Below are 27,956 nucleotides of genomic sequence, written 5' to 3' on the forward strand. Positions count from 1 at the left end.
TCGCAGCGACAATTTAGCTAGATAGACGCAAGATTTGGATACCTTATATGGTCATTTTACATCATTTGTTGGTCCAAAATGACCAAATATGGAACAGGGTACATACCACAAGTTTGCACAAAACTTATGTGTTTTTTCATAAGATTTCGTAAATGTTTCCCTCAGTTTTACAGTAGGAAGAGGCAAGATCAAACGACATAACTGTCTTTAAAACACGGCAAAGTTTTTTGATGGGCATAAACAATAGCAACCAGCATATGCTGGCTAAAGATGTCTCTTAACTCCCCTCTTCTCATAATGGACCTGTCTAAAAGCTGTCAGATCTGACTGAAATGCGGACCATTCCATTTCAGTTTAGGTAGGATGCAAAAGACCAACAGTACATAACTTCTCAGTGAGAGTGCAATCTGTGATTTTAGAATAACAACAGGATGATGTTTGTAGCAACCCCCCGTTTCACATTGGACCAGTCCCAAAGCAGTCAGATCTGACAGAAACATGGGCTGTTCCATTGCAGAATGGGTAGGTTTTATGGAAGATCAGATCTCTTAACTGTCATGCAATAAGACAAGAATGCCAGACAATCTGTGCCTTGAGAAGATCACAGAGTGCCACTTCCATACATAGCCAGGCTTTAAAATTTTCTGCAAAGTTATTGTAGTACTTAACTATTGTACAGTGAATGGCAAATTTTGAACATAGCATAACGACTTTAAAACCCTTTTGGTTGACGAAAAATACTAAAAAGGCAAAGTGGCACAAGTAGTCGGCAATCATATCCTTGTACATCATCCGACAGTGCCTTTTTAAAGGACATTAACTGTGCTATCCTTGCCCATAAGATTTTCCAGTGTTGCAAGGGATCATGGGTAAGGTCAAAGGTTAAGGCTGCTCCATATGAACAGGGAGGGGCCTTGTTCTTTGACCTTAGACAACAATGCATCACTACTGTACTTGGGATTGTGGGGAAAACGATATCTTGCATAGGGCTGTTGCTAGAAATTCCTGCCAAAGTTTTTGTACCCAGGAGTTAAAACCCTGACTTTTGTTGCAACCAAATTTGTGCTAAAGACCCCGTTTCTTACATTTTCGGCAGAAAAGTTTGACAAGAATTTTAATTGGAAGTTAACTTTACATCACTGAAGTCCGGAGTATGTTGCTTAGATGAGATTTTTGTGAAAAATTTAGATTTTGAAAAAAAGAAGAAGATATCTCACGAACTTAATGAGACAAAGGCACTAATTTCACTCAAGCTATTGTCAAAAAGCTTAATGCAGTTGCTGCCATTCAGTATTCACTTTTAAGTTAGGATAGTGAAAATAGTGCAAGAAATTTTTCCGCATAACTATATTTTTCAGCATTTATTTTGTTACTTTAAATATATTTTCTACCCCATGAATTTGGAAAGAGAAGCCACTTTTTTATGGCAGCTTTTTTATAAACGTTCCCCAACTGATCTTCAAGCAATAGAATTTTGTATTTATTCCTTAGCGAACTTTTCTCGTATTTATTTGACAATTAGCAAAAACACTGTCAGTACGTTGAATCATGTGGAGATATGAAAGTCTTCGGGATTTCGTGCAATTTTAGACTACATAAATACGCCCGAGGGAAACAGTTCTTTTGTTAGTGTAAGAGCTAAACTAGCTAAACTACTTTTTCTTAGCACTGATGTTCAAAGCTGTGAATACTTCAAGACTGTGCTTTGCTTACAAATGCCGAGTAAGATTACCTTCCTACTGTCATCCTTTATTTAGGCCACACCAATTGAATTTCATGGTTCTCAGATTTAAGGCCATTTTATCAGTGCAAACCCAAGGCATATATCATGTGTGCTAGAAGTACTTTTTTCTTTAGAATGGTTATATGTAAAATTTCATGTTGGCATACATTTGACATGCAATTTGAGAAACATGTACATGCAATATTACACATTACAATAAGAAGCAAGCACAAAACCTCAGTAATAGACTTGGAAAACAGCAACATTTTCTTCTTTTTGCAGAGGAAATTTTACGACCTTTTGAAGGTTTTAGACAGTTAAAAACCAAAAAGGTCAGAGATATTTTTCTGCATATCCGAAACTTATTTTCTCAATGTTAAGGGATTTTTTTCAAACTGAACGTAAAGATTTTACAATTAAGCCAATTCCGGTCTGATGTACATGTACTACCCAACATTGTCTTGTCTTCTTGCTAAAACTTTCGATGAAAATTTCCGAGTACCAAGTAATTCTATTGATGTGGCCTGACTTAAACGAATTTTAGATTTTAAATATGACAGTTTTTACAGAGGACTTGGACATTTTCCCCAAAAAAACCTACTACATCATTGTGGAACTAATGAACATTCAGTGCATCCTAAAAATGCACTTCTTGCAGAACACTTAGTTTTGGAATAGTTTCTATTGAAATATACCTGCCAAATATTAAAGACACAATATTATGTATAACAGACTACAAATATACTTACGCATAATACTCTACCTCAACACAACTGCTATACAAAAACAAATCACAGAACTCATTATTATGATATACCGCAAAAAACTATAATATACTGCCAGGCCAAATGTTGTATTATATACTTACAAGACCATTGTTATATACTGGTATAATAATAGAAGCAGATACAGTTGTATCATCAACATATGTTGCATCTTAAGTTCCAATACTGTGTCTACCGTCTTCTATCAAATTTTTGTGCCACTCTGAAAGAGATACACTGTCTACTGCGAAACTTCTAATGTCTGACTACTGTTGCTAAATGCCAGGTATAAGAAAATAAAATGGAGCTAAACTTACTCTGTTTATAGTTTTACAATGTTTCTCTATGTGCATAAATTGGACAAAGTATGTTATTACTTTGGCAGCTCGTTATTAATAATGTGGGAGGGGAAAACTTGAAATGGGGAAGTTTTTCAACAGTATTTTTTAATGAATCCAAGTAGGATAATCATGTCAAAATTCCAACTCTTCATACGGAAGAATACAATGAAGTACAGCGTTGGTCTCGATTTTTAGAACTGGCCTTTTTTTAACAACAATTTGTACAATAGCTTCTGCCAGTAACTTATTTATATGGTGCTTTTTTGCCTGAGAAATTCCACACAGAATGAAACAATGTATATATGAAATTCCGATGATTTATACACGTATAGGTTCCCTCTCATTTGTAGTCAATCGTAGTTGACTAACTTTGTATATGATATGTAATGTAAATGTTACTAGTTATCGTGTAGATCGTATGATATGAAATGTGTATTGGGACCAAACATATCAAACAGGCCACACCATTGCGTATGGTACCGTAAAACAAAACAAAAATTTGCTGTTTATTTTTGCTCTTATTCCGTCATTTACACTGCATTGCTACCATTGTATCAACAACAAAGTTGCAATTTTCTCTTTGCTTCAAAATTCATATGTTGCAAACAAACATATACAAATCCACATTGCATGAATTTCTACCAAATTTCACAAATTTGCAAATTCACAATTATTTGTAATTTCAATAATTCCAATTTCAAAGCAACCTTTTATAAGTTGTAACCACTAACCACCATACTTTTGACGGAACCATATTTAATGCAATGGTGTGGCCAAAATAGTAAACTTCAATGATTCTAATATATTTTGTGACATTTCTGCTTCTGTTGCATAAATGTCTCTTCAAAGGTGAATACTTGTAAAACTGCCAAACTTATTGATATCACCATTGTTCATTCAAAGAGGCTACAATCACATGTAACACCAAATGTCCTATTAATTATCAAATGAAGCTCTGTATATGATATTACAAGATTGATACGATAGAACTAGAACTAGCAGAACGTATGATAGAATGTAGCTATGTGTGACGACTAGGTAGTATTTTATACACATTTCTTTGTTGCCTTGTTACGGTGTCTTGGTCAAAGTCGTGCGTGTTGTATGTTACGTCGATGTGTAGTAAGTGTAGTAGGCTCTAGCAATAACTTTTGTGACAATAGAAGTAAGATTGTAGATGTCAAAAAAAGTCAAGAAATGAAAATTTGCAGACATTTATCTAGCACAATCTTAGTGTTACTTGTCCGAAATTGCCTGTTTTTGTCAAAATGTGTCCTCACAAAGAATTGATCAATTCATTCTAAGGTTAAGGTCCTTAACACAACCAAAAATGTGAACAAGGGGGAGGGGGGCAAATTCAAATCATGTTTGGGACAGCATTTTTTTGCTGCAGTGCCACCATGTGGTTAGGAGTAGTACTGCAGTGTTCATTTTGAATGTTAAAAGAACTTTACCTTCACTTGATTCATAGTTGAAAGTCTTCCTATAGTATTTCAAATTCACTGCAATAATTTATTTGCATGCTACAGGTAAATGCCCTCCCCCATCCAGAAGTTAGCAGTATATTCGTCTCGAATTTTGGCTTTTGCCAAACTCACGAATTTTTCACCTTAGATTGTATTGTGAGTAAGTGAGTTTTAGCCTTTGCATTGTCGGGGACATGTAATGCTCGAGTAAAGTAAAAGATTTATGTCTTAGTACTTTGGGGTATAGCATATCGGCCATTTTGTTTTACCAAGGGCAGCTTTTTTCAGTCATTTTTGGTAAACATATCTGTATTTTCATGTATTTATATATATATACCTTACACCATGTTTTGTACAGGATTCATTCGGAAATGTTTATTTTGATACTTCTATGTAGCATTGTTTCAAGGAAAATGTTACCGCTTTTCTAAAGAAAATGGGCCATATTTCTAGGAGATGCATTTTCAAACAGTTAAGGCCCTATAGATATTCGATTTCCCCCCTAACCGACCATATTTAGTAATGACTGAGTCATAGTTGTACTTTCAGGCATATAGTATACAATATAAATTTTTGAGGACACAGTAAATAACACATATAATGTACTTTCTTGTCAACTTTTATATCATGCCTGGATAAAAGTATTTGTTGACCATTTCTTTGTGCCAAGTGCTAGCCACTGACGTTCATAACATTGTGATCATTGTTTTGTATCAATAAATTTGTACTGCATTTTACTTCACATGGTGTTGTGGGTCTTCATATCTTTGCCATGTGTTCGTCGTACATACAAAGCAGGGTATACTGTATCACCCGAGGTAGGATCTGAAACATTGGAGGGCCAGAACTGAGGGCGATACAAATACGTACCCTGCGTTGTATCTTATTTAAAACAAACAAAAAGTTGTGACATTAATGCTCATTGCATCAACAACTTTATTCACCAGTGGAAGCAAAAGAACCAACAGTCTGCCCGTTTGATTCAAGAACAGTTGTTGGAATTTTGGACAGCAATGAACGAAGGTGTTCGAATTGAACTATAGATCTCTGCGCTTAATTACCGTAAAATATAACGTAAGTTCCGGTGAGAACACCAGTATCAAATGAAAATACAGCCCGGGTAATGCTAAATATGTTAGACTAAACTATGTGGTGATTAATGTTATTAATAGGTGGTTATCCTGATTACATACTGTGATAATATTAAGTATTATTCCACACGTACGTTTGCACAAAATACACAGTCACTCTTCTTTGTACCCTTATATGTGTGTGTGTGTGTGTGTGTGTGTGTGTGTGTGTAAAAAATATGTCAGTAATAATTTATTTTCCTACTATTCATCATGCACAAAAATATAAACCTCCACCTTACTTATACATTACATAGTACATATTCTTACTCTATTTAGAGTTGAAGCATACATGTACACAAAGTTTTTCTTCCAGTATTCACTATTATTATCTAATATATGTCATTCCTATGCCAAATACCACCAGTTAACAGTACCAACTTTCGGGTTGTCTAAAACATGCGTTTTGGAATGAACTTTAAAGCAAGAAAAAGTGTAAGCAAATATACAGATCTAGTACATTTCATCCAGCAGAGCACATTCAAGTCGTCACTGCCCTATCCTCCATCATGGTTGTTTTGAAGGTCTTAAACATTGTTCAGAGGAACCTCTTCAGAATTTGACTCGGTGTTTTGCTCAAACTTTTGTGGGAAAGAAAGAAAAAAACAGCAAATTACTTCTTAGGACAGCTAAGATGAGCAGAGATCGATTTATTGCTAGAAGACTATATTAGAGGGTTTTAAACTTTTAGGTTATTTGGCTGAAAACTGACATTGCTTCTTAAAATTAAAATTAAACATATAATTCTATTTTTAAGATTAAAAAAAAATGCTTTGGGAGGCGTGCGTATATGTATGGCTTTGTGTGTGTGTCTGTATTTGCACGTGTGTCATGTGCATGCATTGAGTGTGAGAGTGCGTGTGTCTGTTTTGTGTGTATGTGTGTGTGCATATATGTATATATGTGTGCATGTGTGTGTGTTTGGGGTATGTGTACATGCGCACATACATGCATGTTCGGTTTACGTGTGTGTGTATGTACAAATGTGTCTATGCAAATCTGTGTGGATTTACGGACATGTATATATGTGTGTACATGTTCTGGGTGTATCCACACTACAGTTTCAAAGGAGAACAGTCATTACCTCTTGAACCTCATCATCAGTAAACCCCTTAATGATCAAGTTGGACTTGGTGTCTCCTGGCTGCCCCTTGTACTTTTCCCGCTCCTTATAAGCTTCCTCAATTTTTCCCTTCAGACGCTGTTTGTACGTAAGAAACAATAATCAATGTCGATTAAATCTGAGACAGTCATATAATTTTCAAATGTTTACAAAGAAGCATTATATTAATGACGACGTTGTCCTTCAACCATTTTTAACCTTTCAGTGTTTAACCGTGTCATAATGTTAACACTATCAAAGACAAGTATTTACCTTGAACTTGTATTCTATCTCCAACAGTTCACTGTCGTTCTTGATCCTCTAGTAGAGTAAAGGAAAAAGTAGTATATGAGTACAGGAACATTGAGTCATTTCATATGACATTCACCCACCTCCGCCAAATCCTAATTGAAACCCTAGGAGAAAGCATAGGATGTAATATTTCTGGAACCAAGGTAAAATACATATGAAGTATTAGATTGAAGGAATCAGAAAAGGTAACCAATTTGCAACAAATCAATTTTATCATTTTTACCCCTCCTTAAATGTTACAGTCAAGCATTGCTAGCACCACCATGTAACTCTTTCTATTTGGAAATGTAAATTGATTTTCGTCTGTCTGTGAACATACCTTCAACCGAATCATTTTCCCAAAGATCAAGTGTGCCAAGACGAACACAACCGCCAATATGGAGCCACAGACCCTGTCAAACATCCTTGCACTCTTCTTGTCCCAGAAGACCGAGGCCAAAGTGTTCTCCACTGCCACGCAGCACTGGAAGATAATACATCCCAGCACATACTTGTCCTGAGAAAATGAACACTGTTTTAAGTGTATCTTATTAGTTAAAGATAATTTGGAACAAGTATGTACATAGAAGATATCATAGTCTAATCATATTGTGGTTGGCTATCTGATCAATTTGACTGTGTACATCCGATTAATTAGTGCTGTCCAAACCTTATCTGCTAATTACCTTCCCGAAGATGGTTATATTTTGGGTGTATTTGTCATTGTGTCTGTCCGTATGTAACATTTGGGCTAGTAGGGATCAGAAAATGAAAGTCAAGTTCAATAATAGGCCCCTTAGCGACTTTCTAAGGTACTGCACTGAAAGTTTTTTTTTTGATATCTCGTATTCTTGACATGTTGTAGTCGTATTTTTAAGAAGTGGTGGATAGAGAGAGTGCTATAAATTTGGTCCCCTAGCGACTTTTTTTTTTTTGGAACTGGAGGGACCGCGATTTTGCATCATGAAATATTAGAGGAGACTAATTCGAGAATTCGAACAAGCTGATGGATCGTTATGAATTTTGTTATGTTTACTTTTTACTTCAGTACTCTTTTAGGGTAACCACTCGGAGTAATACGTGAATGAGACTTTTTTACTCACCAGCAGAGTTAGGTAGGAGACGGTGGGTAGATACTGGGATACAACCAACTTGAAGGCCACTGTTGTAAGCAGGAGGGTAAAGGTGATGCCGAGGCGGTCTTTGTGCTCTTCTGGCGGGATGGAGAACACGGTGAAAGAGAGGCCCATGATGACGAACTGTGAAGTAAAAACAAAAATGATGAAGAACTGTGAAGAAAGAAACAAACATGCATTCATAGGTGGCAGACGATATCCCAAGATTATAAAGACACACTGCTTTATGACACTTGCATACAGCCCCACAATTTGATAGGGGATATGAGTAGTACATGGTGCAAATGGAAGCTGATGCTGTCTGACAATCAACCCCCCACCACCAACACCCTCCTACTGTTGTTGGGAAAGTTACCAGCCAATCAGTCTGCCTCTTGACCGTAGGAAGCAACGTCATTGGCTGGTAAATAATGACATCAAGCACTGTTCAAAGCAGATGGGTACTGGAAGTTATCATGGTCCTCAAACGTGACAATGGGACAGGGTAAACGGTACTGTACTTACCAACACGAGTACGGTGTTCCACATGTAAAAAGTCGTCTTCCTCTGCACATGCGCCGTGATGTTGTACAATGGGTACTTGCCGAACGTTTTTGACTGCTTGTTACCCTTTTCGCCAGGATTGCACTCAAGGTACTTAATCACCTTCCACTGATCGTCATCTGAAGTAAAGATCATGTAAATATGATGACGTTCCCTCTTCTGGTAATGACGCAGAAGAGACCATTAGCATTCCCCACAACTAGTACAGGTCTGTATATGTAACCTAACTAACGTCCAAATGGGGACATGGCTTCGAATATTAATCCCACTTCTGACACCATGTTGTATCGTGTTGTGGGATCAGAGACAGTACTAGAGGCTGCTAATCCTTGTATTCTAGGATTGTGTTCTACCTGCAAAGTCGTCATCACTGATGTTGTCGATGGACCCATAGTTCTTTCTCAGCTCCACCCTCTTGGTTGACCAGCCTGACATCAGTTGGATAGTCAGTTTCTGAAAGAATAAATCATAACATGAAAGATTTTTTCATCGGACATTCTACCATATAAGTGAGCTGCAAACATCATCCGAACCCTAAAAGTCACGAGGAAGAACATTGGGTGTATCACTGCCCGCTTATCGATTTTGCTGCCGCGAGAGGGGCAATAGATGTGACGTTATAGCGTGGTTCACTGCACTGCGACTACACACACTTGGAACTGTACGTGGAATAGTATGTTGAACTATATACCTGGTGGTCTACAGGGAAGTCGGCGAGGTTCATGTCAGCCTTGAAGGTTGCCCGAACCTTCCTGAACTCGTGCACTATGGGTACGTCCTCACCGACAACCTCGATCAGGTTTTGTTGTGTCACGTTCTTCTCAACGGTCACCGTGTTTCTTATTTCAATCCGTGGGTCCCACTGATTGTCCCAGTCTACTTCCTGAAAAGTAGAATACAGTTGTATCAATGAGGTTCAAGCACTGCTCTAAGCCTTTTGGCGTAATCTGTTGCGTGCTGGGTTTGTGGTCTGACGGCCCGGGATCGGGCGGGTTTTGATCCCGGGAGTAAGGATATTGTTAAAAGGTGAGGCTTTTCGTCTCCCTCTGCTTCCAAAAAAGAAATCAAACCCGACCTGTTTAGAAATAGGCAACACTAATATTAGAGTAGAATATTTTTTATAACTGTTCATTGTCACTTGTATATCTATGTTTATACCATGCATTTGCAATTAGCCCTCGGGCACGAACTTGCAAATAAACTTCTTTAATTAAATTAGCTACCATATAACAAACTTCACTGGGTCAGGGGGCGATATCGACTTTCAATAACCTTTGACCCATTGCTGACGTCACGTGTACAAAATCTTGTTTATTTTACTTATCTCCCTTACATCTCTATTTTTGATCCCTTTGAGATTTGGATCCTTGTAGAAGATCTCAAACCAGAGTTCTGCGGAGAACTCCTGTTTAACGGTGTCCACATCCCTCAGTGAGAACAGGGTGGGAGTAATCAGCACACGGACCTGGAGGGGTAGGGAACATTAGTATCTTTCTTTGTAAATAACGTTATGTGGAAAGAATGCACAAAGTTCTTCGACACAATCAGTTTTAAGAATTACCCAGCCAATATTCCAGCACCCTCCCACACAGGGTTGACTATCGCGGCAACGCCTTACGATATCACCCCTGCCTTTTCAGCCTCAGAAAGTCGGTACTAGTTGCTCCTTGCTTATGAATATTACTGAGTTTGCCTGATTTGTCGCGGACCAATCAGCGCCCGGACTGCAAGTTTCGAATGAACAGCGTACGGCGCGGCGTGCACAAAAAATTGTTAATTCTTGCGTGCGTGTGCGTTCCAGTGACGGCCTGTCACCTTCCTGAGGACAATGCTAACTGCAGCTACTTCGCACTGCAGCTAGGTGTCGCTGCTGCAATGATAAGTCGGCTCAGAGTCAACTTCGAAACGCTTATGTAAACCAAGCCATTACCTTTCCTGGTGATCTCCTGCTACACCATTTCTGGCCGCTGCTGCGCTCCAGAGAATTGCTGATATCCTTTGCCTGAGAAAATATATTATCCTGAAACGTCGTCCGAAAAAACACGAATTCTTATTAGTAAGAAATATCAAACAGTATTCAGCTATATCTGTATTCTCCTGCTCGCAGATTGACTTTGTACTGAAAGTGAAGGGATATGAAAGTAGAGTTATGGGACCTCATATCTTCGCCATATGACATTAATACTTTCGAGTGAAGTACTATAAATATTTCTAAAAAAATCATTATGCAAACAAGGTCCTCATTTGCATAATTTTCTCAGTTGATTATCATCTCTACCCATATTACACACAAGTTGATCACAGCATGAAAGAAGGCATTTTCTTATCAACATCAATTATGCAAATAAGGTCTTCGTTTGCATATTTGATATCTATCAACATTCCTCTTTTTTCTCAGTTACATGTGTGTTATCATAGCATGCAGTGTATTCATTAACTTTCCTCATGAAATATGCCAATTATGTGTTGATTTACATAATCAACACTTAAAAATGTATGTCATCATATAGACTACCTACATACCAAGAATTAGTACTATTATGTAAACACAAAGTTTACGTATTCTCGCCCAAACTTTGAAACAAAATCGGCCCCTGCAATCTAAAAAAAGTAGTCTCCATTGGCCCAAACTCACAGTACTCACTCTCTGCCCCAAGAGCTCATTATCTATAATTGAGACATCACGACATCAAAACTTCCAGAACACGAGATACTAAAACCGAAAGTTCGGCTACAGTACTTTAAAAAGCCGCGAGGGAGCCCATTATCAAACTTGACCTTCCCTTTCAAGGACCTAACCCACCTACTAAATATCATGAGTATCCCTCCACGGCTTTTCGAGTTGTGCTGTTGACAGAAACACAGATAAACGCACCAAAACCACAACCCTCTTGGCAAAGGTTATTCCTAAACAACATGGCTACAGAGCCTAGGGGCCACACTTGGCTAATACATGCATGGATCACTCAGTTCTAGGGTCTGAATATCTACTGCTCAGTTCCAATGTTTCCTTCCATTCTTGTATCTATCTTGTCCTGTTGAAACATTTACCTTAAAGCATCCGTGAGCCCCGGAAATAAATCGACGTGTTTGTATCCTCAACGGCAACATAGACTTTCCCTAGGACTTATTTTAACTCTAGGCCTGTCTTCTGGTTTTCTTCCATTAAAACGTTTCTGGAAGAAGTTCTTCCAACACTGAAAACCCATATAATGATTTTTTGTGGCATTATGTCGGTCAGAAGAGCCCACAAACAATGGTACTAACCTCATTGTCAGAGTCCGCCATGTTGTGTTGTGCATGTTATGACTTGATCATCGTCTCTAGCTCTGAAAGTAGTTCAACCAGTGCCATGGGTGTGTCGTCAGTACGTCAAAATTGTTTCACGTTGTGCCCTCAGGTTTTAGGTAGCTTGCGGCACGCATTGGCTGGGTTTAAGGTGGTATCTCACTGCACTTGGGTCACCGATACAGCACTGCGGGGTTCGAAAAAATACTCAACGAATTTCAGAGATAAAGAACAAAATTCTGTGTATTTTGCTGTCTTCTCAGTCGTACTTTTACGTATAACGCAATATCTAAATTACAAAAAAATCGTCGAGAAAGACACAACAGTGACGAAGTGAACGAACACCGCTAGGGTTCCCCAAGTGCAGTGAGATACCACCTTTACATGTGCGTCCCCGGAGCTCGAAGTTTATATACACAACTACACTCGAGCTCATAACATTGTGATCATTGTTTTGTATCAATAAAATTGTACTGCATTTTACTTCACACAGTGTTGGGTCTTTTTGTATTTGCACTGTGTTGGTCATACATGTAGTAAACAACATATCACCCGAGGCGTGGCCCAACTACCGGTCGGATCCGACTCGTCAGAGGGCCGGGACCGAAAGAGATACAATTACCCCCACGTTGTATTTCATTTATATCAGCCTAAGGAAACTCAAGTTTGTTGCAAAAAAAAGAGAGAAAAAAGACCTGATGTTAATGCACATCCCGTCAAAAACTTTATTCACCAATTCAAGTAAAAGAACCGGCAGTCTGCCAGTTTGATTCAAGAACAGTTGTTCGAATTTTGAATGGCAATGAATGAATGAATGAATTGGAATTGTACTATAGAGCTCTATACAGAACACCTGTATCAAACGAAAATACTAAACCGATATAGAAAAATGCTAACACTTTACTTCCAACACTACAGCATAGGGACTAAAGCCCTCTAAATTTTTGGTCAGTCTTCCCTTGTTCACAGAATGACCCTTCTATCCCAGCAGTGACGTCAGGAACACACCACTTTTGCTGGAGGGGGGTATAAGTATCAGAAAGTCTATGTCGCCCCCCGTCTCTGTTGAGGGTGGGCTCTAATGTACACTGCCTCCTTCACTCCCATGACTAAACTAAACTAAAAATGTGCATTGATTGATGTTAAGTGGAAATGGCACCAAAATTCAACATTTCCTGATCACATAATATGATGATATTAAGTATTACTTATCTAATAAGCATACACGTGTGCACAAATATACACTCTTCTCTGTACCCTTATATATATGTGTGTGTGTTTGTGTATACATTTATGATATAATCATTCATTTTTCTATTATTCATGTACAAAAATGTAAACCACCACCTCACTTATACATTACATAGTATTCTTAATTATCTATTCAAGAGTTGCATACACAAAGTTTTGCTTCAAACATTCACTATCACGTTACCTTATTCACATGCCAATTACCACCAGTTGACAGTACCAACATTTATGGGTTTTCTAAAACATGCATTTTAGAATCAACTTTAAAGGAAGAAAAAGTGTAGGCAAATATACAGGTCTAGTACGTTTCACCCAACAGAGCACATTCAAGTTGTTGCCTCCCTATCCTCCATCATGGTTGTCGTGAAGGTCTTAAACGTTCTTCAGGGGAGCTGCTTCAGAATTTGATTCGTTGTTTTGCTCAAACTTTTGTGGGAAAGAAAGGAAAAAACAACAACAGCAATTATTTCCTATGACACTTGAAATGAGCAATTTAAGACTAGAATTGTATATAAAAAGTTGTCAACTTATAGGTTATTTGGTTAAAAAAATGAAATTGCTTTTTCAAAAGATACAATTCTAATTGATCCAAATGCTAGGAGGAGAAGTCTGTGTGTTTCTGGTCTGCGTGTGTTAGATGATGTGTCTGTGAGTGTGCTTGTATGTGTATTATCTGTAAGTATCTATGTAATATGGGTATGTGTATGTTTAGTGCATGTGCATGTACATGCACTTGTGGTGTGTGTGCGTGTGTGTGTGCGCGTGTGTCGTGTTGATGTGTGTTAATGTGTGCAAGTGCATACATGTATACGAGTGTGTGTGTGTGTGTGTGCTTGTTTGTGTGTCTTGTTGATGTGTGTGTATTTGTGCTCATGTATGAGTGTGTCTGTGTGCGTGTGCGTGTGCGTCTGCATGTATGTTTGTGGCAAAGGAGACTTACCTCTTGAACCTCATCATCAGCGAATCCCTTGATGATCAGGTTGGACCTGGTGGTCCCTGGTTTCTTACTGTTCTTGTCATGCTCCTTATAGGCTTTGTCGATTTTTTCCTTCAGGCCCTGTTGGTACGTAAGAAACGAGAATCACTGTGGACTCTAAGTTGGAGCTTTAACGCCTTAGGTTCGAGTGAGGCTTAGACATTCACATAATTTTCAAGAGTTATAAAGAAATAATATAATGAAACTTTTTTGTTCCTAAACTTTTTAAAACTTTTCATTATTTAACGATGTGAAAATAGCATTATTTAAGTTTTTACCTTGAACTTCTCTTCTATCTTTTGCAACTCGCTGTCGTTCTTGTTCCTCTAGTAGAGTAAGGGAAGTGTACACGTACATGAGTCAACAGTCCTTTCATATGACATTCACTTCCCCCTCCGCCAAATCATTATTAAATTCTTCACGTTAGGAGAAAGCATAGGACGTAACATTTGATAGACAGAGGGAAATTACATGTGAAATATTAGAGGGAATCAGGAAAGGTAACCATTTTGCAACAAATCAATTTTTTATCATCAACCAAAGTTTGCACCCATCTTTACGTCAAGCATTGATAGGACCGCCACCATCCAATTCTTTTTATTTGCAAATGTAACGTTTTTCATCTGTCTCTGAACATACCTTCAACCAAATCATTCTCCCAAAGATCAAGTGTGCCAAGACAAACACAACCCCCAAAATGGAGCCACAGACCCTGTCAAAGAGCAAGGCCCCGAAGACTGAGGCCAAAGTGTTTTCCACTGCCACGCTGCACTGGAAGATAATACACCCCAGCACATACTTGTCCTGAAAAAATGAACACTGTTTTAAGTATATCTTAATAGTTAAAGATAATTTGGAAACAAAAATTATATACATAAAAGATGTCATAGTCTAATTAAATTGCGGTTGGCTATCTGATAAATTTGACTGTGTGCGTCCGATTAATTAATTAGTGCTGTCCAAACCTTATCTGCTAATTACCTGGAAGATGGTTTGGTTTTGGGTGTGTTTGTCATTTTGTGTGTCCGTATCTAACATTTGGGCTAGAAGGGGTCAGAAAATGAAAGTCAAGTTCAATAATAGCGACTTTCTAAGGTACTGCACTGAAAGTTCTGTTTTGATATGTCGTGTTTTGGACATGTTGTCGTATTTTTTAAGAAGTGGTTTGTAGAGAGAGTGCTATACATTTGGCCCCCTAGCGACTTTTTGGAACTGCAGGGACCGATTTTGCATCATGAAAGTTTAGAGGAGAATAACTTCAGAATTCGAACAAGCTGATGGATCGTTATGAATTTTGGGATGTTTACTTTTTACTTCGGTACTCTTTTAGGGTAACCACTCGGGGTAATACATCAATGAGACTTAGAAGAGTTTTACTCTTTTACTCACCAGTAGAGTCAAGTAGGAGACGGTAGGTAGATACTGAGATACAACCAACTTGAAGGCCACTGTCGTGACCAGGAGAGTAAAGGTGATGCCGAGACGGTCTTTGTGCTCTTCTGCTGGGATGGAGAACACAGTGAAGGAGAGGCCCATGATGACGAACTGTGAAGTAAAAACAAAAATTATGAAAAACAAAAATGCATTCAGAGGTGGCAGACGCTGTCCTCTTACCATACAGACATACTGCTTTGTGATATGCAAATGGAAGCTGGTGCTGTCTGACAATGAACCCCCACCACCAACCCCCTCCTGCTGTTGTTGAGAAAGTTACCAGCCAATCACGCTGTCTCTTGACCGTAGGAAGCAACGTCATTGGCTGGTAATTAATGATATCAAGCACTGACGCAAGCACAGAGGCAGGCCGTCTCTCACAACGGGCGAACCTGTCAAAAGCAAATGGGTACTGGAAGCTATCTTGGTCCTCAAACATGACAATGGGACAGCGTAGACGGTACTACACTTACCAAGATGAGTACGGTGTTCCACATGTAAAATATCGTCTTCCTCTGCACATGCGCCGTGATGTTGTACAACGGGTACTCGCCGAAGGTTTTGGATTGCCCGTTACGTTTGGTGTCGTGCGTGCACTCAAGGTACTCATTCACCTTCCACTGATCGGCATCTGAGGTAAAGATTATGTAATTATGATCACGTTTCCTTTTCTTGTAATGACGTAGAAGAGATCAATAACATTCTGTATATGTTACCTAACTAACGCCCGAATGGAGGCGTGGCTTCGAATCCTACTTCTGACACCATGTTGTATCGTGTTGTGGGATCAGAGACAGTACAAGCTGCTAATCCTTGTATTCTAGCATTGTGTTCTACGACTGTTACCTGCAAAGTCGTCATCACTAATGTTGTCGATGGACCCGTAGTTCTTTCTCAGCTCCACCTTCCTGAGTGGCCAGCCTGACATCAGTTGGATAGTCAGTTTCTGGACGAATAAATCATAACATGAAAGATTGAAGTGTATCGTGCTTAGTCCAGTCAAGGAGGTTAAAACTTGGTCCAGTGTTCAGCGACCTTTCTTAGGACCAAGAGGTCGAAAAGATTTCAGAATAGACAGAGAGTTGGGCGTATTTTTCATCGGACATTCTACCATATGAGTCGATGCACAGGGCTCGTCCGATCCCTAAAAATCACGCGGAAGAATATCGGTCCGCCGATCGATTTTGCTGCCGTGTGAGAAGACATTGGGATATGGGGTTACGCCGTGGTTCACTGTATTGTGACTGCACACACTCGGAACTGTGAAATAAATAGTATATTGGAATACATACTTGGTGGTCGACAGGGAAGTCGGTGAGTTTCATGTCAGCCTTGAAGGTTGCCTTAACCTTCCTGAACTCGTGCACGATGGAAACTTCGACAAAACAACCTCAATCAGGTTCCGTAGTGTCACGTTCTTCTCAACGGTCACTGTGTTCCTCAGCTCGATCCGTGGGTCCCACTGATTGTCCCAGTCTACTTCCTGAAAACGTAGAATACAGTTGTATAAATGAGGTTCAAGCACTGCTCTAAGCCTTTTGGCGTAATCTGTTGCGTGCTGGGTTTGTGGTCTGACGGCCCGAGGTCGGGCGGGTTTTGATCCCGGGAGTAAGGATATTGTTAAAAGGTGAGGCTTTTCGTCTCCCTCTGCTTCCAAAAAAGAAATCAAACCCGACCTGTTTAGAAATAGGCAACACTAATATTAGAGTAGAATATTGTTTATAACTGTTCATTGTCACTTGTATATCTATGTTTATACCATGCATTTGCAATTAGCCCTCGGGCACGAACTTGCAAATAAACTTCTTTAATTAAATTAGCTACCATATAACAAACTTCACTGGGTCAGGGGGCGATATCGACTTTCAATAACCTTTGACCCATTGCTGACGTCACGTGTACAAAATCTTGTTTATTTTACTTATCTCCCTTACATCTCTATTTTTGATCCCTTTGAGATTTGGATCCTTGTAGAAGATCTCAAACCAGAGTTCTGCGGAGAACTCCTGTTTAACGGTGTCCACATCCCTCAGTGAGAACAGGGTGGGAGTAATCAGCACACGGACCTGGAGGGGTAGGGAACATTAGTATCTTTCTTTGTAAATAACGTTATGTGGAAAGAATGCACAAAGTTCTTCGACACAATCAGTTTTAAGAATTACCCAGCCAATGTTCCAGCACCCTCCCACACAGGGTTGACTATCGCGGCAACGCCTTACGATATCACCCCTGCCTTTTCAGCCTCAGAAAGTCGGTACTAGTTGCTCCTTGCTTATGAATATTAATGAGCTTGCCTGATTTGTCGCGGACCAATCAGCGCCCGAACTGCAAGTTTCGAATAAACAGCGTACGGTGCGGCGTGCACAAAAATTGTTAATTCTTGCGTACGTGTGCGTTCCAGCAAGGACGTCCTTGGTTCCAGTGACGGTCTGTCACCTTCCTGAGGGCAATGCTAACTGCAGCTACTTCACACTGCAGCTAGGAGTCGTTGTTGCAGTACTTAGTCGGCTCAGGGTCAACTTAGAAGCGCTTATATAAATCAAGCTACTATTTCACCTTTTCTGGTTTCCTGCTAAACCATTTCTGGCCGCTGCTGCTCTCCAGATAACTGTTGATATGCTTCACCTCCGCAACTATAACATCCAGTTTGACTTCAAGACCCTGGAACATCATAGGAAAAAAAATCTTTATTATTCGGAAGAAATATCAATAGTATTTCCCTTTATATTCGGCATTGTAATCTCCTGACTGACTTTGTATTGAAAGTTAAAGTATATGGAACTCGAGTTATGGGACCTTGCATCTTCGCCATAAGATATTAATCCTTTCGAATGAAGTACTATACATATTTCTGACAAATTATCATGCAAACAAGTCCTTATTTGCATAATTTTCTCAGTTGATTATCATCTCTGCCCATATAACACAAGTTGATCACAGTATGAAAGTCTTGGCAAAGAAGGCATTTTCTTATCAACATCAATTATGCAAATGAGGTCTTCGTTTGCATATTTGATATCTATCAACATTCCTCTTTTTTTCTCAGCTACGTGACATTGTATGTTTATACCCCCGTCACATGTAGCGAAAATCGATCGGACTGCGAGCTCTAAATTACCAGCAGGAGGATGACCCTGATGGCGACGAAGAAATGGCAGACTTCCCCCCTTCCCGTCAGTGTCATGCCTCCTAATTTAGAGCTCGCAGACTCATCGTCCGTTCGATTTTCGCTACATGTGACGGGGGGATAAAGAGTCCTATCATAGCATCCAGTGTATTTATTAACTTTCCTCATGAATTATGCCAATTAGGTATTGATTTACATAAACAACCCCTAAAAAATGTTTGTCATCATATAGACTACCTACATATCAAGAATTATTAAAATATGTTAACACAAAGTTTACGTATTCTCGCCCAGAGTTTGAAACAAAATCGGCCCCTGCAAACTAAAAAAAAAGTCTCCATGGTCCCAAACTCACAGAACTCACTCTCTGTCCCAAGAGCTTATTATCTATCATCAAAACACAAAATTTCCAGAACACGAGATACTAAAACCGAAAGAAATGCTACAGTACTTTAGGTCGCTAGGGAGCCCATTATCAAACTTGACCTTCTTTTTTCCAAACCCGTACCCACCTACCAAATATGACGAGGATCCCTCCATGGTTTTTCGAGTTATGCTGTTGACAGACACACAGATAAACTCACCGAAACCATCACCCTCTTGACAAAGTTTATTATTAAAAAAACATGGCTACAGAGCCTGAGGGCAATATTTGACTAATATATGCATGGAGCACTCAGTTCTGGGGCCAACATATCCACTTCTCAGTGTCAATGTTTCCTTCCATTCTTGTATCTATCTTGACCTGTTGAAACATTTACCTTAAAGCATCTGTGAGCCTAGCAAATAAAACTACGTAGCCATGCCTTCTATGGATATGCCCCCCACCCCCCGCAATATCAAAGAGAATAATTCAATTTGCCCCTCTTGAACAGAACACTCCAGTCTTGAACCTTAGTTCTAATTTGTTAAGGCCACACCAATTCGGTTTCTTGGTTCTCAGGCACCAAACGAAATTTCGTAAACAGATGAAAACGAAAGCTTGTGAGGAAAACCTGAATCTTAGACTATATTCAGTCCCCACTACTTTAACTTATTACTTATATGTTTATGTATAAAGTTAACTTTCTCTAAGACTTTTTTCTCGTTAGTCTTCCTGTACTCAGGAATCTTCGGGTTTTCTTCCATTAAAAAGTTTCTGGAGGACGTCCTTTTCACACTAAAAACCTATTCAATGATTTTTTGTAACCTTATGTCAATGAGAGGAGCCTAAAACAATTGTACTAACCTGATTGTCAGAGTCCGCCATGTTATGACTCTAGCTCTGAAAGTAGTTCAACCAGTGCCATGGGTGTGTCGTAAATACGTTAAAATTGTTTCACGCACGTTGTGCCCTGAGGTCTTAGATAGCTTGCGATACGCATGGCCATGGGCTAGGTTTACACGGGTGTTTTTGGAGCTCGACTTGGAGTACACTCCGCCGAAGTCTGACTGAGCGGAGTCTTTGTTAGGTCGTGCGACGTTCGCCCGACTTCCATTTGTTTACAAATATTTAATTTCAGGGAATGTGAGGGTAATTCTAACATTGTGGCTTCTGTGGTAGTATGTAGGCTGGTTTTGTGACACACTTTCCTTCCTTGAGTGATTTCTATTATGCCCGCGCATTCCATTAATTGGTTAAAAAGATTCCGACAACAAAATAAGCAACATTTATTGATCTCTTGCCTTTTTTGAGGAACGTTTTGTGTGACCTTGTTCGCGTGCAAGAGGTCATGGGAGGTTCATTATCATAGATTTATTCACCGTCGATCGCACGAGCCTCGCTTATATGTGAGGGGGCAGTTTTTAGGCGAAAAATACGCAAGACCATCGTAAGATATTAAAATCAGCCGACCTTCTCGCGATCGCGAAGTACGTCCGAAGATCGTATATAATGTGATGGGCCCCGGGGGTATTAGGAAACTTGCATGCTGTCCCCCCCAAATACCTAAAGTTAGCAATCGTACGACGACCGTACGACCTTTATGACCGTGCCCTGAACAGAAATTTTAGACACTCAAGTACAATTCTCCCGGACTCCACTTGTGGAATGAGTAACCTTGAAACCATGTCCAAATCGGTGTTCGGAAGAGAGAGTGGTTGGCAAGTCGCGTTTTCTGGTGTGTAAATCCATGACGTGTGTGAACATATTGCTCTTGGATCGGAGTCCGGACGGGTCCACTCGAAAACGGGTGTCAGCCACAGCCATTGTTTTGAAGTTTTTGAGGGCGTGCTTGGCCCTATTGCCCAGGATGCCAAACATTTCGGTTTAAAGGTCACAGTGCATAGTCTGCTAAACCAGTTTTCCTGTTTGTTTGGTGGCAAGCCGCCACAGTGCCTGCCATGTTGTGTTGTAGGTTCGTTCCGTCTCTTACACTGGAGCAGTGTGAACAAACTACACAACTTGAGCTTTTCTGAATTACTGAGACTGCAGGTACGTTGTTACATGCATGTGTTTTAGCTATTGTGCTCAAAATAAGTTCTTATGACTCGGTAGTATCTTGTTTAGCAAAATCACATAGAGCAGACATTATTGGTGGGTGATACTACAGTGTGTGATATTGAAACAAATGAGATACGGCAATCGCAAAAACTATGCAAGTTCTACAAAACCGGTATGCATATCCGACAACGAGTATGGCAACAACTAGACATGTTGTTTATAGAACGCAATGTTTTGCTAAGGTCTCTGGGTATAATCGAATTCTAAGACATGTCTTCTAAAATCGTTAGGTATTTTCAAAATGTTGACGGTTTGTGAGACACTTCGCGAGGTGGACGCTAAAGCCACGCGACTCGGACTAGTGCGTACCGAGACAGACTACATCCGTGCTCTATTGGACGCCATGGCGGACATGGACAGGTATGTGGAAGTGGAGGTGCTCAAAAGCCTGGGAGATGTGAACTTGGAAAAGGGAAGACTCTACAAGGACCTAGAGAAGTTTGACAGAGCCATGATGCTGTATAGAACTGCACTGATACGATGTGAGGACGCCTATGTTGGAGATAGAATCACATATCGTTACCGGTATGCCGAGAAGTTGATAGGGAAGGTACCAAGAGCTTCCATAAGCTCCAGCAACAAGAAAATACCATCACTTCCGAAGGTCGTGGAGAAGTTCTTGAATCTTGACCGTAGCTTGTCTTTATCTAACAAAGACTCTGTACTGTTTGAATTCACAAAGTTAATGATAGAAGGCATCGTTAACAGGGACAGCATGTTGGAGGTGGAAGCGGTCAAGAGTATCGGAGACGTGTATTTGAACACAGGAAGAAAGACAGGAGACACTATGTATTTGACCAAAGCTACCGCCATGTACAACACAGCGCTATCACGGTGTGAAGGGGTACAGGGCAAGTGACACTCATTCATCGCTTGCTGTACACGGCAAAAATCAGGCAATCTACCAGAAGGACTGGAAATAAGGTATTCAACTTTTCTTGTCATGTCATTTGAAAAGCATAAACGATGTGAATCGCATGTTAAAGAAAACGAAAAGTTGGATTGTTGCAAAAGCTTTCGTAAAATCTATGTTGAATCTTTGTAAATTGATATTGTCAATTGCCAAGAATGCATGTTTATATACCCCCTGTTTATCATGTGTGATTTATATTGTTGACGGATATAAAGTACAGAGGTCGTCTGTCATATGACACCCCGGCGACCACGGACGTTGACGTCATCGATGACGTAACGGGTTCAAGGTTCATGTGAGTACAAATGTGAATAGCGACTAACAGTAGTCTACAAGCAGATCCTACGGTGCCCTAGGATAGTTTTAAAGCTGGCCAAGGAGTATAGCCGACTACCCGCATGAATCGCTTTGGCCGGCTATACTCCTTGGCCTGCTTTGATACTGTCTTATGCCATTGTAGGATCTGCTTGGAGATTGATCAACAGTGGAGTATTTGCTTAGTGGGAATGTCAATCACACAGCATGAAAATCAGTTGGACGAAGTGTTTGCAAGCTCTAAATGGTGTACTACTATATGGTGTATAGTCTCTCAATCATCGCACGATGCTTAGAGATCAACTGATGTTCGCAGGTCACCGGGGCTCTGTCCAATTTGGTAGTCCAATTTTGTGTGCAGATTCTCATGGGAACAATACACACGAGTCTCTGGCGACTTTTAAATTCGGCTGCCTCCTGGCAATCAACAAATAAAGGGGTTTAAGACCAGTCAGATCTTACTGGTGGAAAATGAAAACTTGCGTTGTTGTGCTGTTGCTGAAATGCTACTAGAATGAATACGAAGTTTTCCGTTCCTATTACCCTTGTAACTGCTATTGTACATACCTTTGTAGCGACAGCCATACTTTGACCTTGGCAAATAAGAGTTTGAGTCTATTTGTTTGTTTGTTTGTTAACAGCATGACTCTTGAAGTCTTGGATGATTAGTATTTATTTACAATTTACGCCATTCAGGATTTATGTATGGATGAGTACTTGAGTGGTGAAATTACCAGCTAGTTGTATCTTTAACCATTATACAGGTCGCCCAGTGCGTACATAGAAAGCCAAACAACAGGACATGTGGCACCGGATTACAGGTATGCGAATTGTACAATGCAGCATATTGAATATCAAATATGTGATTAAAAAAAATTATGTTCAAAGAAAAGAAAAAAGGAACGTGTAAACACATATGATTGCCTTTTAGACAATTTTTTTAATGCACAGCCACAGAAGGAATGCGGTCCATACGTATTATATGTGAAATATCAAGTGGTACAGTAGCATTCAAAGACTGAAAGTATGTCGAAAAAGAGAAGACAAAATTTAATAACCCTACAATTTCAAACAGACCCCAGATATCTCTGGAGTTTAATTCCGGAAAATATCCGGAGACATGTAACTTAAACCTATATATTCATTATCATTTGATATATTGATGTCGATTCATTTATATATCTACTTTCAAATGAATTAATCCACTGCAGGACTTGCGACAAGGACCTGACTGAAGGCGATCATGCACTGACAGAAGGGAACCTGGACTTGGCAGAACAGAAGTTTGCGTCCGCTCTGAAACTCATTCACGGTATGCTTTAAAAAAAAAACAAATGTAGATTCTCCAAGCAAACTATACCCATTGCCGTGCAGTATCTAACCCTATTTAGGAAAATAAACTGCTCTCCAACTCAAGATATTCTACTCACCGGAAACTTCGATCGAATCTCTTGGTCTTCTTCAGCTATCTGACCCGGCTGCTGTAGACACGTGATCTTTTGCATTCGTGACGTCAGTACTAGGTCAAAGTTCGTCGGAAGTCGGTACCGCGCCCATGTCTAACTTTACATCAGTTACATATTCTATGTAATAGTAACTTATAAAGAATAAATCAGCTACGTTCGTAACTAATTTTATAATTGTAATAAAATCTATTTAATTTATCCATATTTCATTGACGTTCGTCACGTTCATTTTTTTATATGCCTTTTGCAGATTTTAACATACCTGATCGACCAAAAGAGGCAGAGTGCCTTTATAGAATAGGCAACGTATACGTCAAGCGAGGTAAAAGGACAAAAGAAGGTAGGAACTTCACACAGGCAGCTGCCCTGTACAACGCAGCCATGGCCAGAACAGACGAAAATAGAGACAAAATGATGAGATGCCTGCAGGAAACAGAGCAATTGTTTCTCATGCACATAGCAAATGTGGACAGCAAGCTGGTATCATCTGATGGGGACCTACGTCATAAAGAGCGATTTGAGAGCATGCGTACTCGCGTCAAGTCCCAGTTAGAAGCAATTGATCAGAAACACAATCCGTACCAATATAACGAGGACGACCCAAAGATGCGAACAGTCGAGGCCGAGCGAGCTGAAGCAGTTAAAGCTCTATTCAAGAGCATCGCCAAGGACAGACAAATGTTTATCCAGGACCTTGTCAGAGAAAGCGTAGAGGTTCTTGGCCCTCCTCCATGTAAGTATGCTTTCATCGGATTGGGCTCACAGGCAACAGAACTGGTTACACCCTACTCTGACCTGGAGTTCGCCATTCTGATTGAAGATGGAAGAGACAACGATGACACGCGGGAGTACTTCATCAACCTCACACACTACCTACACCTGAAAGTCATCAACCTGGGAGAGACCATCCTTCCAGCCATGGCTATCCCGTCACTGAATGATTTCCAATCAGAAGACCCAGAGAAAGACTGGTTCTTCGACTCCGTCACGCCTCGTGGATTCGCCTTCGATGGATTTATGCCATGGGCCAGTAAGACTCCGTTTGGAAGAGACAAGACTAAAACGAAGCCCCCCGTAAGCCTTATCCAGACACCAGTCAATCTGGCAAAGTTTCAGCGGCATAACATTAGCATGTCAGAAGGTTACCATCTGTCAGACATCCTCAGGCGGGTTTCTTTCCTAGCAGGAGAAGAAACCCTGATAAGTGAGTACATGGAGAAACTGGGCGAAATCATCACAGATTCGCCTATTTCTCGTTTAATGTCCCGTTTGTCCGCTATTGTTACCTTGTGGGACGACAAGGACCATCTTTCAAACCTTGAACCCACTGGGCAACTGCTCAATGTGAAGAAAGACATCTATCGTTTCCCAGGAATAGCCATAGAACTACTAGCCCTCTGCTGTCAATTTGCCACTGCCAGCACATGGGATGTAATCGACAAATTTAAGGAAACGGACTTGGTCGAAGAACAGAACGCTACCCATCTTACAATACTGACCAGCATCTCGGCAGAGCTTCGACTGAGAACATACATTGTCAATGGAGGGCAAAACGACACTCTGTCACCTCTCACCGAAATTGAATATCAACCAAAAGTGCGAATGATATCTTACAACACCTTGAGGTCTGTATTCCACATTCCGGACAATAAAGTCCTCTTCAGGTACTACTGCAGGGCTATACCCCTGAAAAGGTGTATGCCAGATATCATCAACAAGACTTTGCCGCTGGAACCAATAAAGATATTCAAAACAGCCATCTATGATGACTCAAATGAATGTATGGGACGGATAGCTGGAAACCTACTCTTGTCAGATAAAAGCTTGCAATACTGGGAGGCAGCATTAAGAGAAGCAGAAAGTGAGGTCAAACGGTCAGAAATACTTGAAGAATTAGGGACATATTGGGCATCTCATGATGATATTGCAAAGGGAAGAACCTATTTTGAACAATCACTGATGATCCGTAGGAATATCTATGGAGAGAAGACAGCACATCCGGATATTGTATTGTCACTACTCAACATAGGAACCTCTTTCAGTAGACTCGGCGATCAGAAGAAAGCCATTGGTTACTTCCAACAATCGCTAACTATGACTGAAATGTTGTATGGGGACTGCGCAGCACATCCAAACATTACAAAGACACTTTGTTTCCTTGGATATTCCTGGAGCAAACTCGGTGACCAGAATAAAGCAATAAACTTCTACGAAAAAGCAGTAACAATAATGAGAAACATCTATGGAGACAACACCGCACATCCGGACATTGCCGCTTCACTGCTTGGTTTGGGAGAGTGTTGGGGAGAACTTGGTGATCAGACGAAAGCAATTAGCTACTGCGAACAGTCAATCACAATGAGGAAAACTATCTACGGAGACAACACCGCACATCCGGGCATTATCGGGGCGCTTTGTAGCCTTGGCCTGTCTTGGAGTAAACTCGGCGACCAAAACAAGGCAATACGCTTCCACCAACAGGCACTAACGGTAGGGAAAACCATCTATGGAGACAAGACGACACATCCGTATATTTTTGTGACACTTGGTGGCCTTGGATTGTGTTGGCATGAACTCGGCGATGACAAGAAAGCAATCAGTTACTACGAGCAGTCCCTTGCGATGGAGAAGACCATCTACGGTGACAACAAGGTACATCCAAGCATTGCAGTGTCGCTTATCAACTTGGGATATTCTTGGAGTAGTCTTGGTGATGAAAAGAAAGCAATCAACTACTTCGAACAGTCGGTTGCGATGGTGAAATCTATCTATGGCGAAATCACCGTACATCCAAACATTGCCAGGTCACTTCACGGACTGGGCTCATGTTGGAGTAAACTCGGTGAAGAAAGAAAAGCAATTGAGTACTATCATCAGTCATTAACAATGGAAAAATCTATCTACAGCGACGAAACTGCACATCCAAGTATTGCCGCATCACTTCGAAATCTGGGAGCATCTTACAGTAGACTCGGTGATCAAAACAAAGCTATCAAATGCTTTGAGCAGTCATTAAAGATGACAAAGATTATCTATGGAGACAACACGGCACATCCTGATGTTGCCGCGTTACTTACCAACTTAGGATTATGCTGTCGTCAACTTGGAGACCAGAGGAAAGCAATATACTATCACGAACGTGCGTTAACTATGTTAAGAATTATCCACGAAGACCACGCGGCACATCCTAACATTGCCGGCGCGCTCAACAATATAGGTATGTCTTGGAGTGAACTTGGCGACGACAAGAAGGCAGTTAGCTACTACGAACAATCACTTACGATGAGGAAGTTTGCCTACGGGGACATGCATCCTGATACTGCTGAGTCTTTGAACAATTTGGGAGCATCTTGGAAGAAACTAGGTGATCAGAAAAAAGCAATTAGGCACCACGAACAGTCACTACAAATAGGAAAAGCTATTTATGGAGACAACACAGCGCATCCTAAGATTGCCAGATCACTCAACAACCTTGGATCATGTTGGAATAAACTCGGTGATCACCAAAAAGCAATTATCTATTTCGAACAATCACTTAAGATGCAGAGAGCTATCCACGGAGAAAACATAGCCCATCCAGACATTGCCACATTACTTTATAACACCGGATCATCTTGGCGGATACTTGGCCATCCTAAGAAAGCAATAAGCTACTTGGAACAGTCACTAATGATGTTACGAACTATCTATGGAGACAACACCGCACATCTGGACATTGCGTCGTCACTTAGGAATTTGGGAGTCTGTTGGTGGAAATGCAATGATCAGAGGAAAGCCGTTAGCTACTACGAACAGTCACTAGAGATGAGAAAAACTATGTATGGTCACAACACGGCACATCCAGACATTGCCACGTCACTCAACAACTTAGGGTTATCTTATAGTAAACTCGGGGATGAGACGAAAGCAATAAGCTTCTACGAACAGTCACTGAGGATGCTAAAAACTGTCCATGGTGAAAACAAGGCACATCCAGACATTATTAAAGCCTTACGTTGTCTTGCATCGTGTTGGAGTAAACTTGGTGATCAAAGGAAAGCAAGTAGATATTACGAGGAGCTGTTGATACTTCTGGGAACTGTTAATATATAGGAAAAGACACACGCAGAGATTCAATTGCCAGGTTACCAAATTGTATCAATATAGAGTGAACTGGACGGTTTCATCCTCCTACGCAGGAACATCCAACAGCGAAACCGCCTGTCTGC

At 40.3% G+C, this 27,956-nt stretch overlaps 4 protein-coding genes across 5 annotated transcripts in view; 2 read left to right on the plus strand and 2 right to left on the minus strand.

The window, feature by feature from the left end:
* LOC118406449 (SIN3-HDAC complex-associated factor-like) overlaps positions 1-5,036 on the plus strand; it is a gene marked incomplete in the record, with an annotated part of 15,050 nt that extends 10,014 nt beyond the window's left edge. Inside the window, 1 exon segment of the mRNA XM_035806500.1 lies at positions 119-5,036.
* A 915-nt stretch (positions 5,037-5,951) lies between these two features.
* LOC118406536 (acetylcholine receptor subunit alpha-type acr-16-like) lies at positions 5,952-11,784 on the minus strand. Its single transcript, XM_035806599.1, has 11 exons — positions 11,764-11,784; positions 10,427-10,498; positions 9,830-9,961; positions 9,188-9,379; positions 8,850-8,949; positions 8,458-8,615; positions 7,921-8,076; positions 7,158-7,334; positions 6,800-6,847; positions 6,509-6,625; positions 5,952-6,005 (listed from the first exon to the last, which is right to left on the minus strand). The coding sequence occupies exons 1-11, from the start codon at positions 11,782-11,784 to the stop codon at positions 5,952-5,954; spliced, it is 1,227 nt and encodes a 408-aa protein (XP_035662492.1).
* Positions 11,785-12,485: 701 nt separating this feature from the next.
* LOC118406839 (acetylcholine receptor subunit beta-type acr-3-like) lies at positions 12,486-18,108 on the minus strand. Of its 2 annotated transcripts, XM_035807193.1 has the most exons (10): positions 18,002-18,108; positions 17,380-17,511; positions 16,738-16,928; positions 16,292-16,391; positions 15,919-16,076; positions 15,401-15,556; positions 14,651-14,815; positions 14,290-14,337; positions 13,976-14,092; positions 12,486-13,461 (listed from the first exon to the last, which is right to left on the minus strand). In XM_035807193.1, the coding sequence occupies exons 3-10, from the start codon at positions 16,768-16,770 to the stop codon at positions 13,408-13,410; spliced, it is 831 nt and encodes a 276-aa protein (XP_035663086.1). In that variant the 5' UTR covers positions 16,771-16,928; positions 17,380-17,511; positions 18,002-18,108; the 3' UTR covers positions 12,486-13,407. The 2 variants fall into 2 exon arrangements, with proteins under 2 accessions (XP_035663086.1, XP_035663087.1); XM_035807194.1 differs by lacking the exons at positions 17,380-17,511; positions 18,002-18,108 and having other exon boundaries at positions 16,738-16,947.
* Positions 18,109-23,016: 4,908 nt separating this feature from the next.
* LOC118406353 (tetratricopeptide repeat protein 28-like) lies at positions 23,017-27,946 on the plus strand. The gene is made up of 3 exons (XM_035806317.1): positions 23,017-23,103; positions 23,494-23,594; positions 23,999-27,946. The coding sequence occupies exon 3, from the start codon at positions 24,130-24,132 to the stop codon at positions 27,838-27,840; it is 3,711 nt and encodes a 1,236-aa protein (XP_035662210.1). The 5' UTR covers positions 23,017-23,103; positions 23,494-23,594; positions 23,999-24,129; the 3' UTR covers positions 27,841-27,946.
* Positions 27,947-27,956: the final 10 nt, after the last annotated feature.

The sequence above is a fragment of the Branchiostoma floridae genome, chromosome 19 (assembly GCF_000003815.2).
Source record: "Branchiostoma floridae strain S238N-H82 chromosome 19, Bfl_VNyyK, whole genome shotgun sequence".
NCBI classification, from domain to species: domain Eukaryota; kingdom Metazoa; phylum Chordata; class Leptocardii; order Amphioxiformes; family Branchiostomatidae; genus Branchiostoma; species Branchiostoma floridae.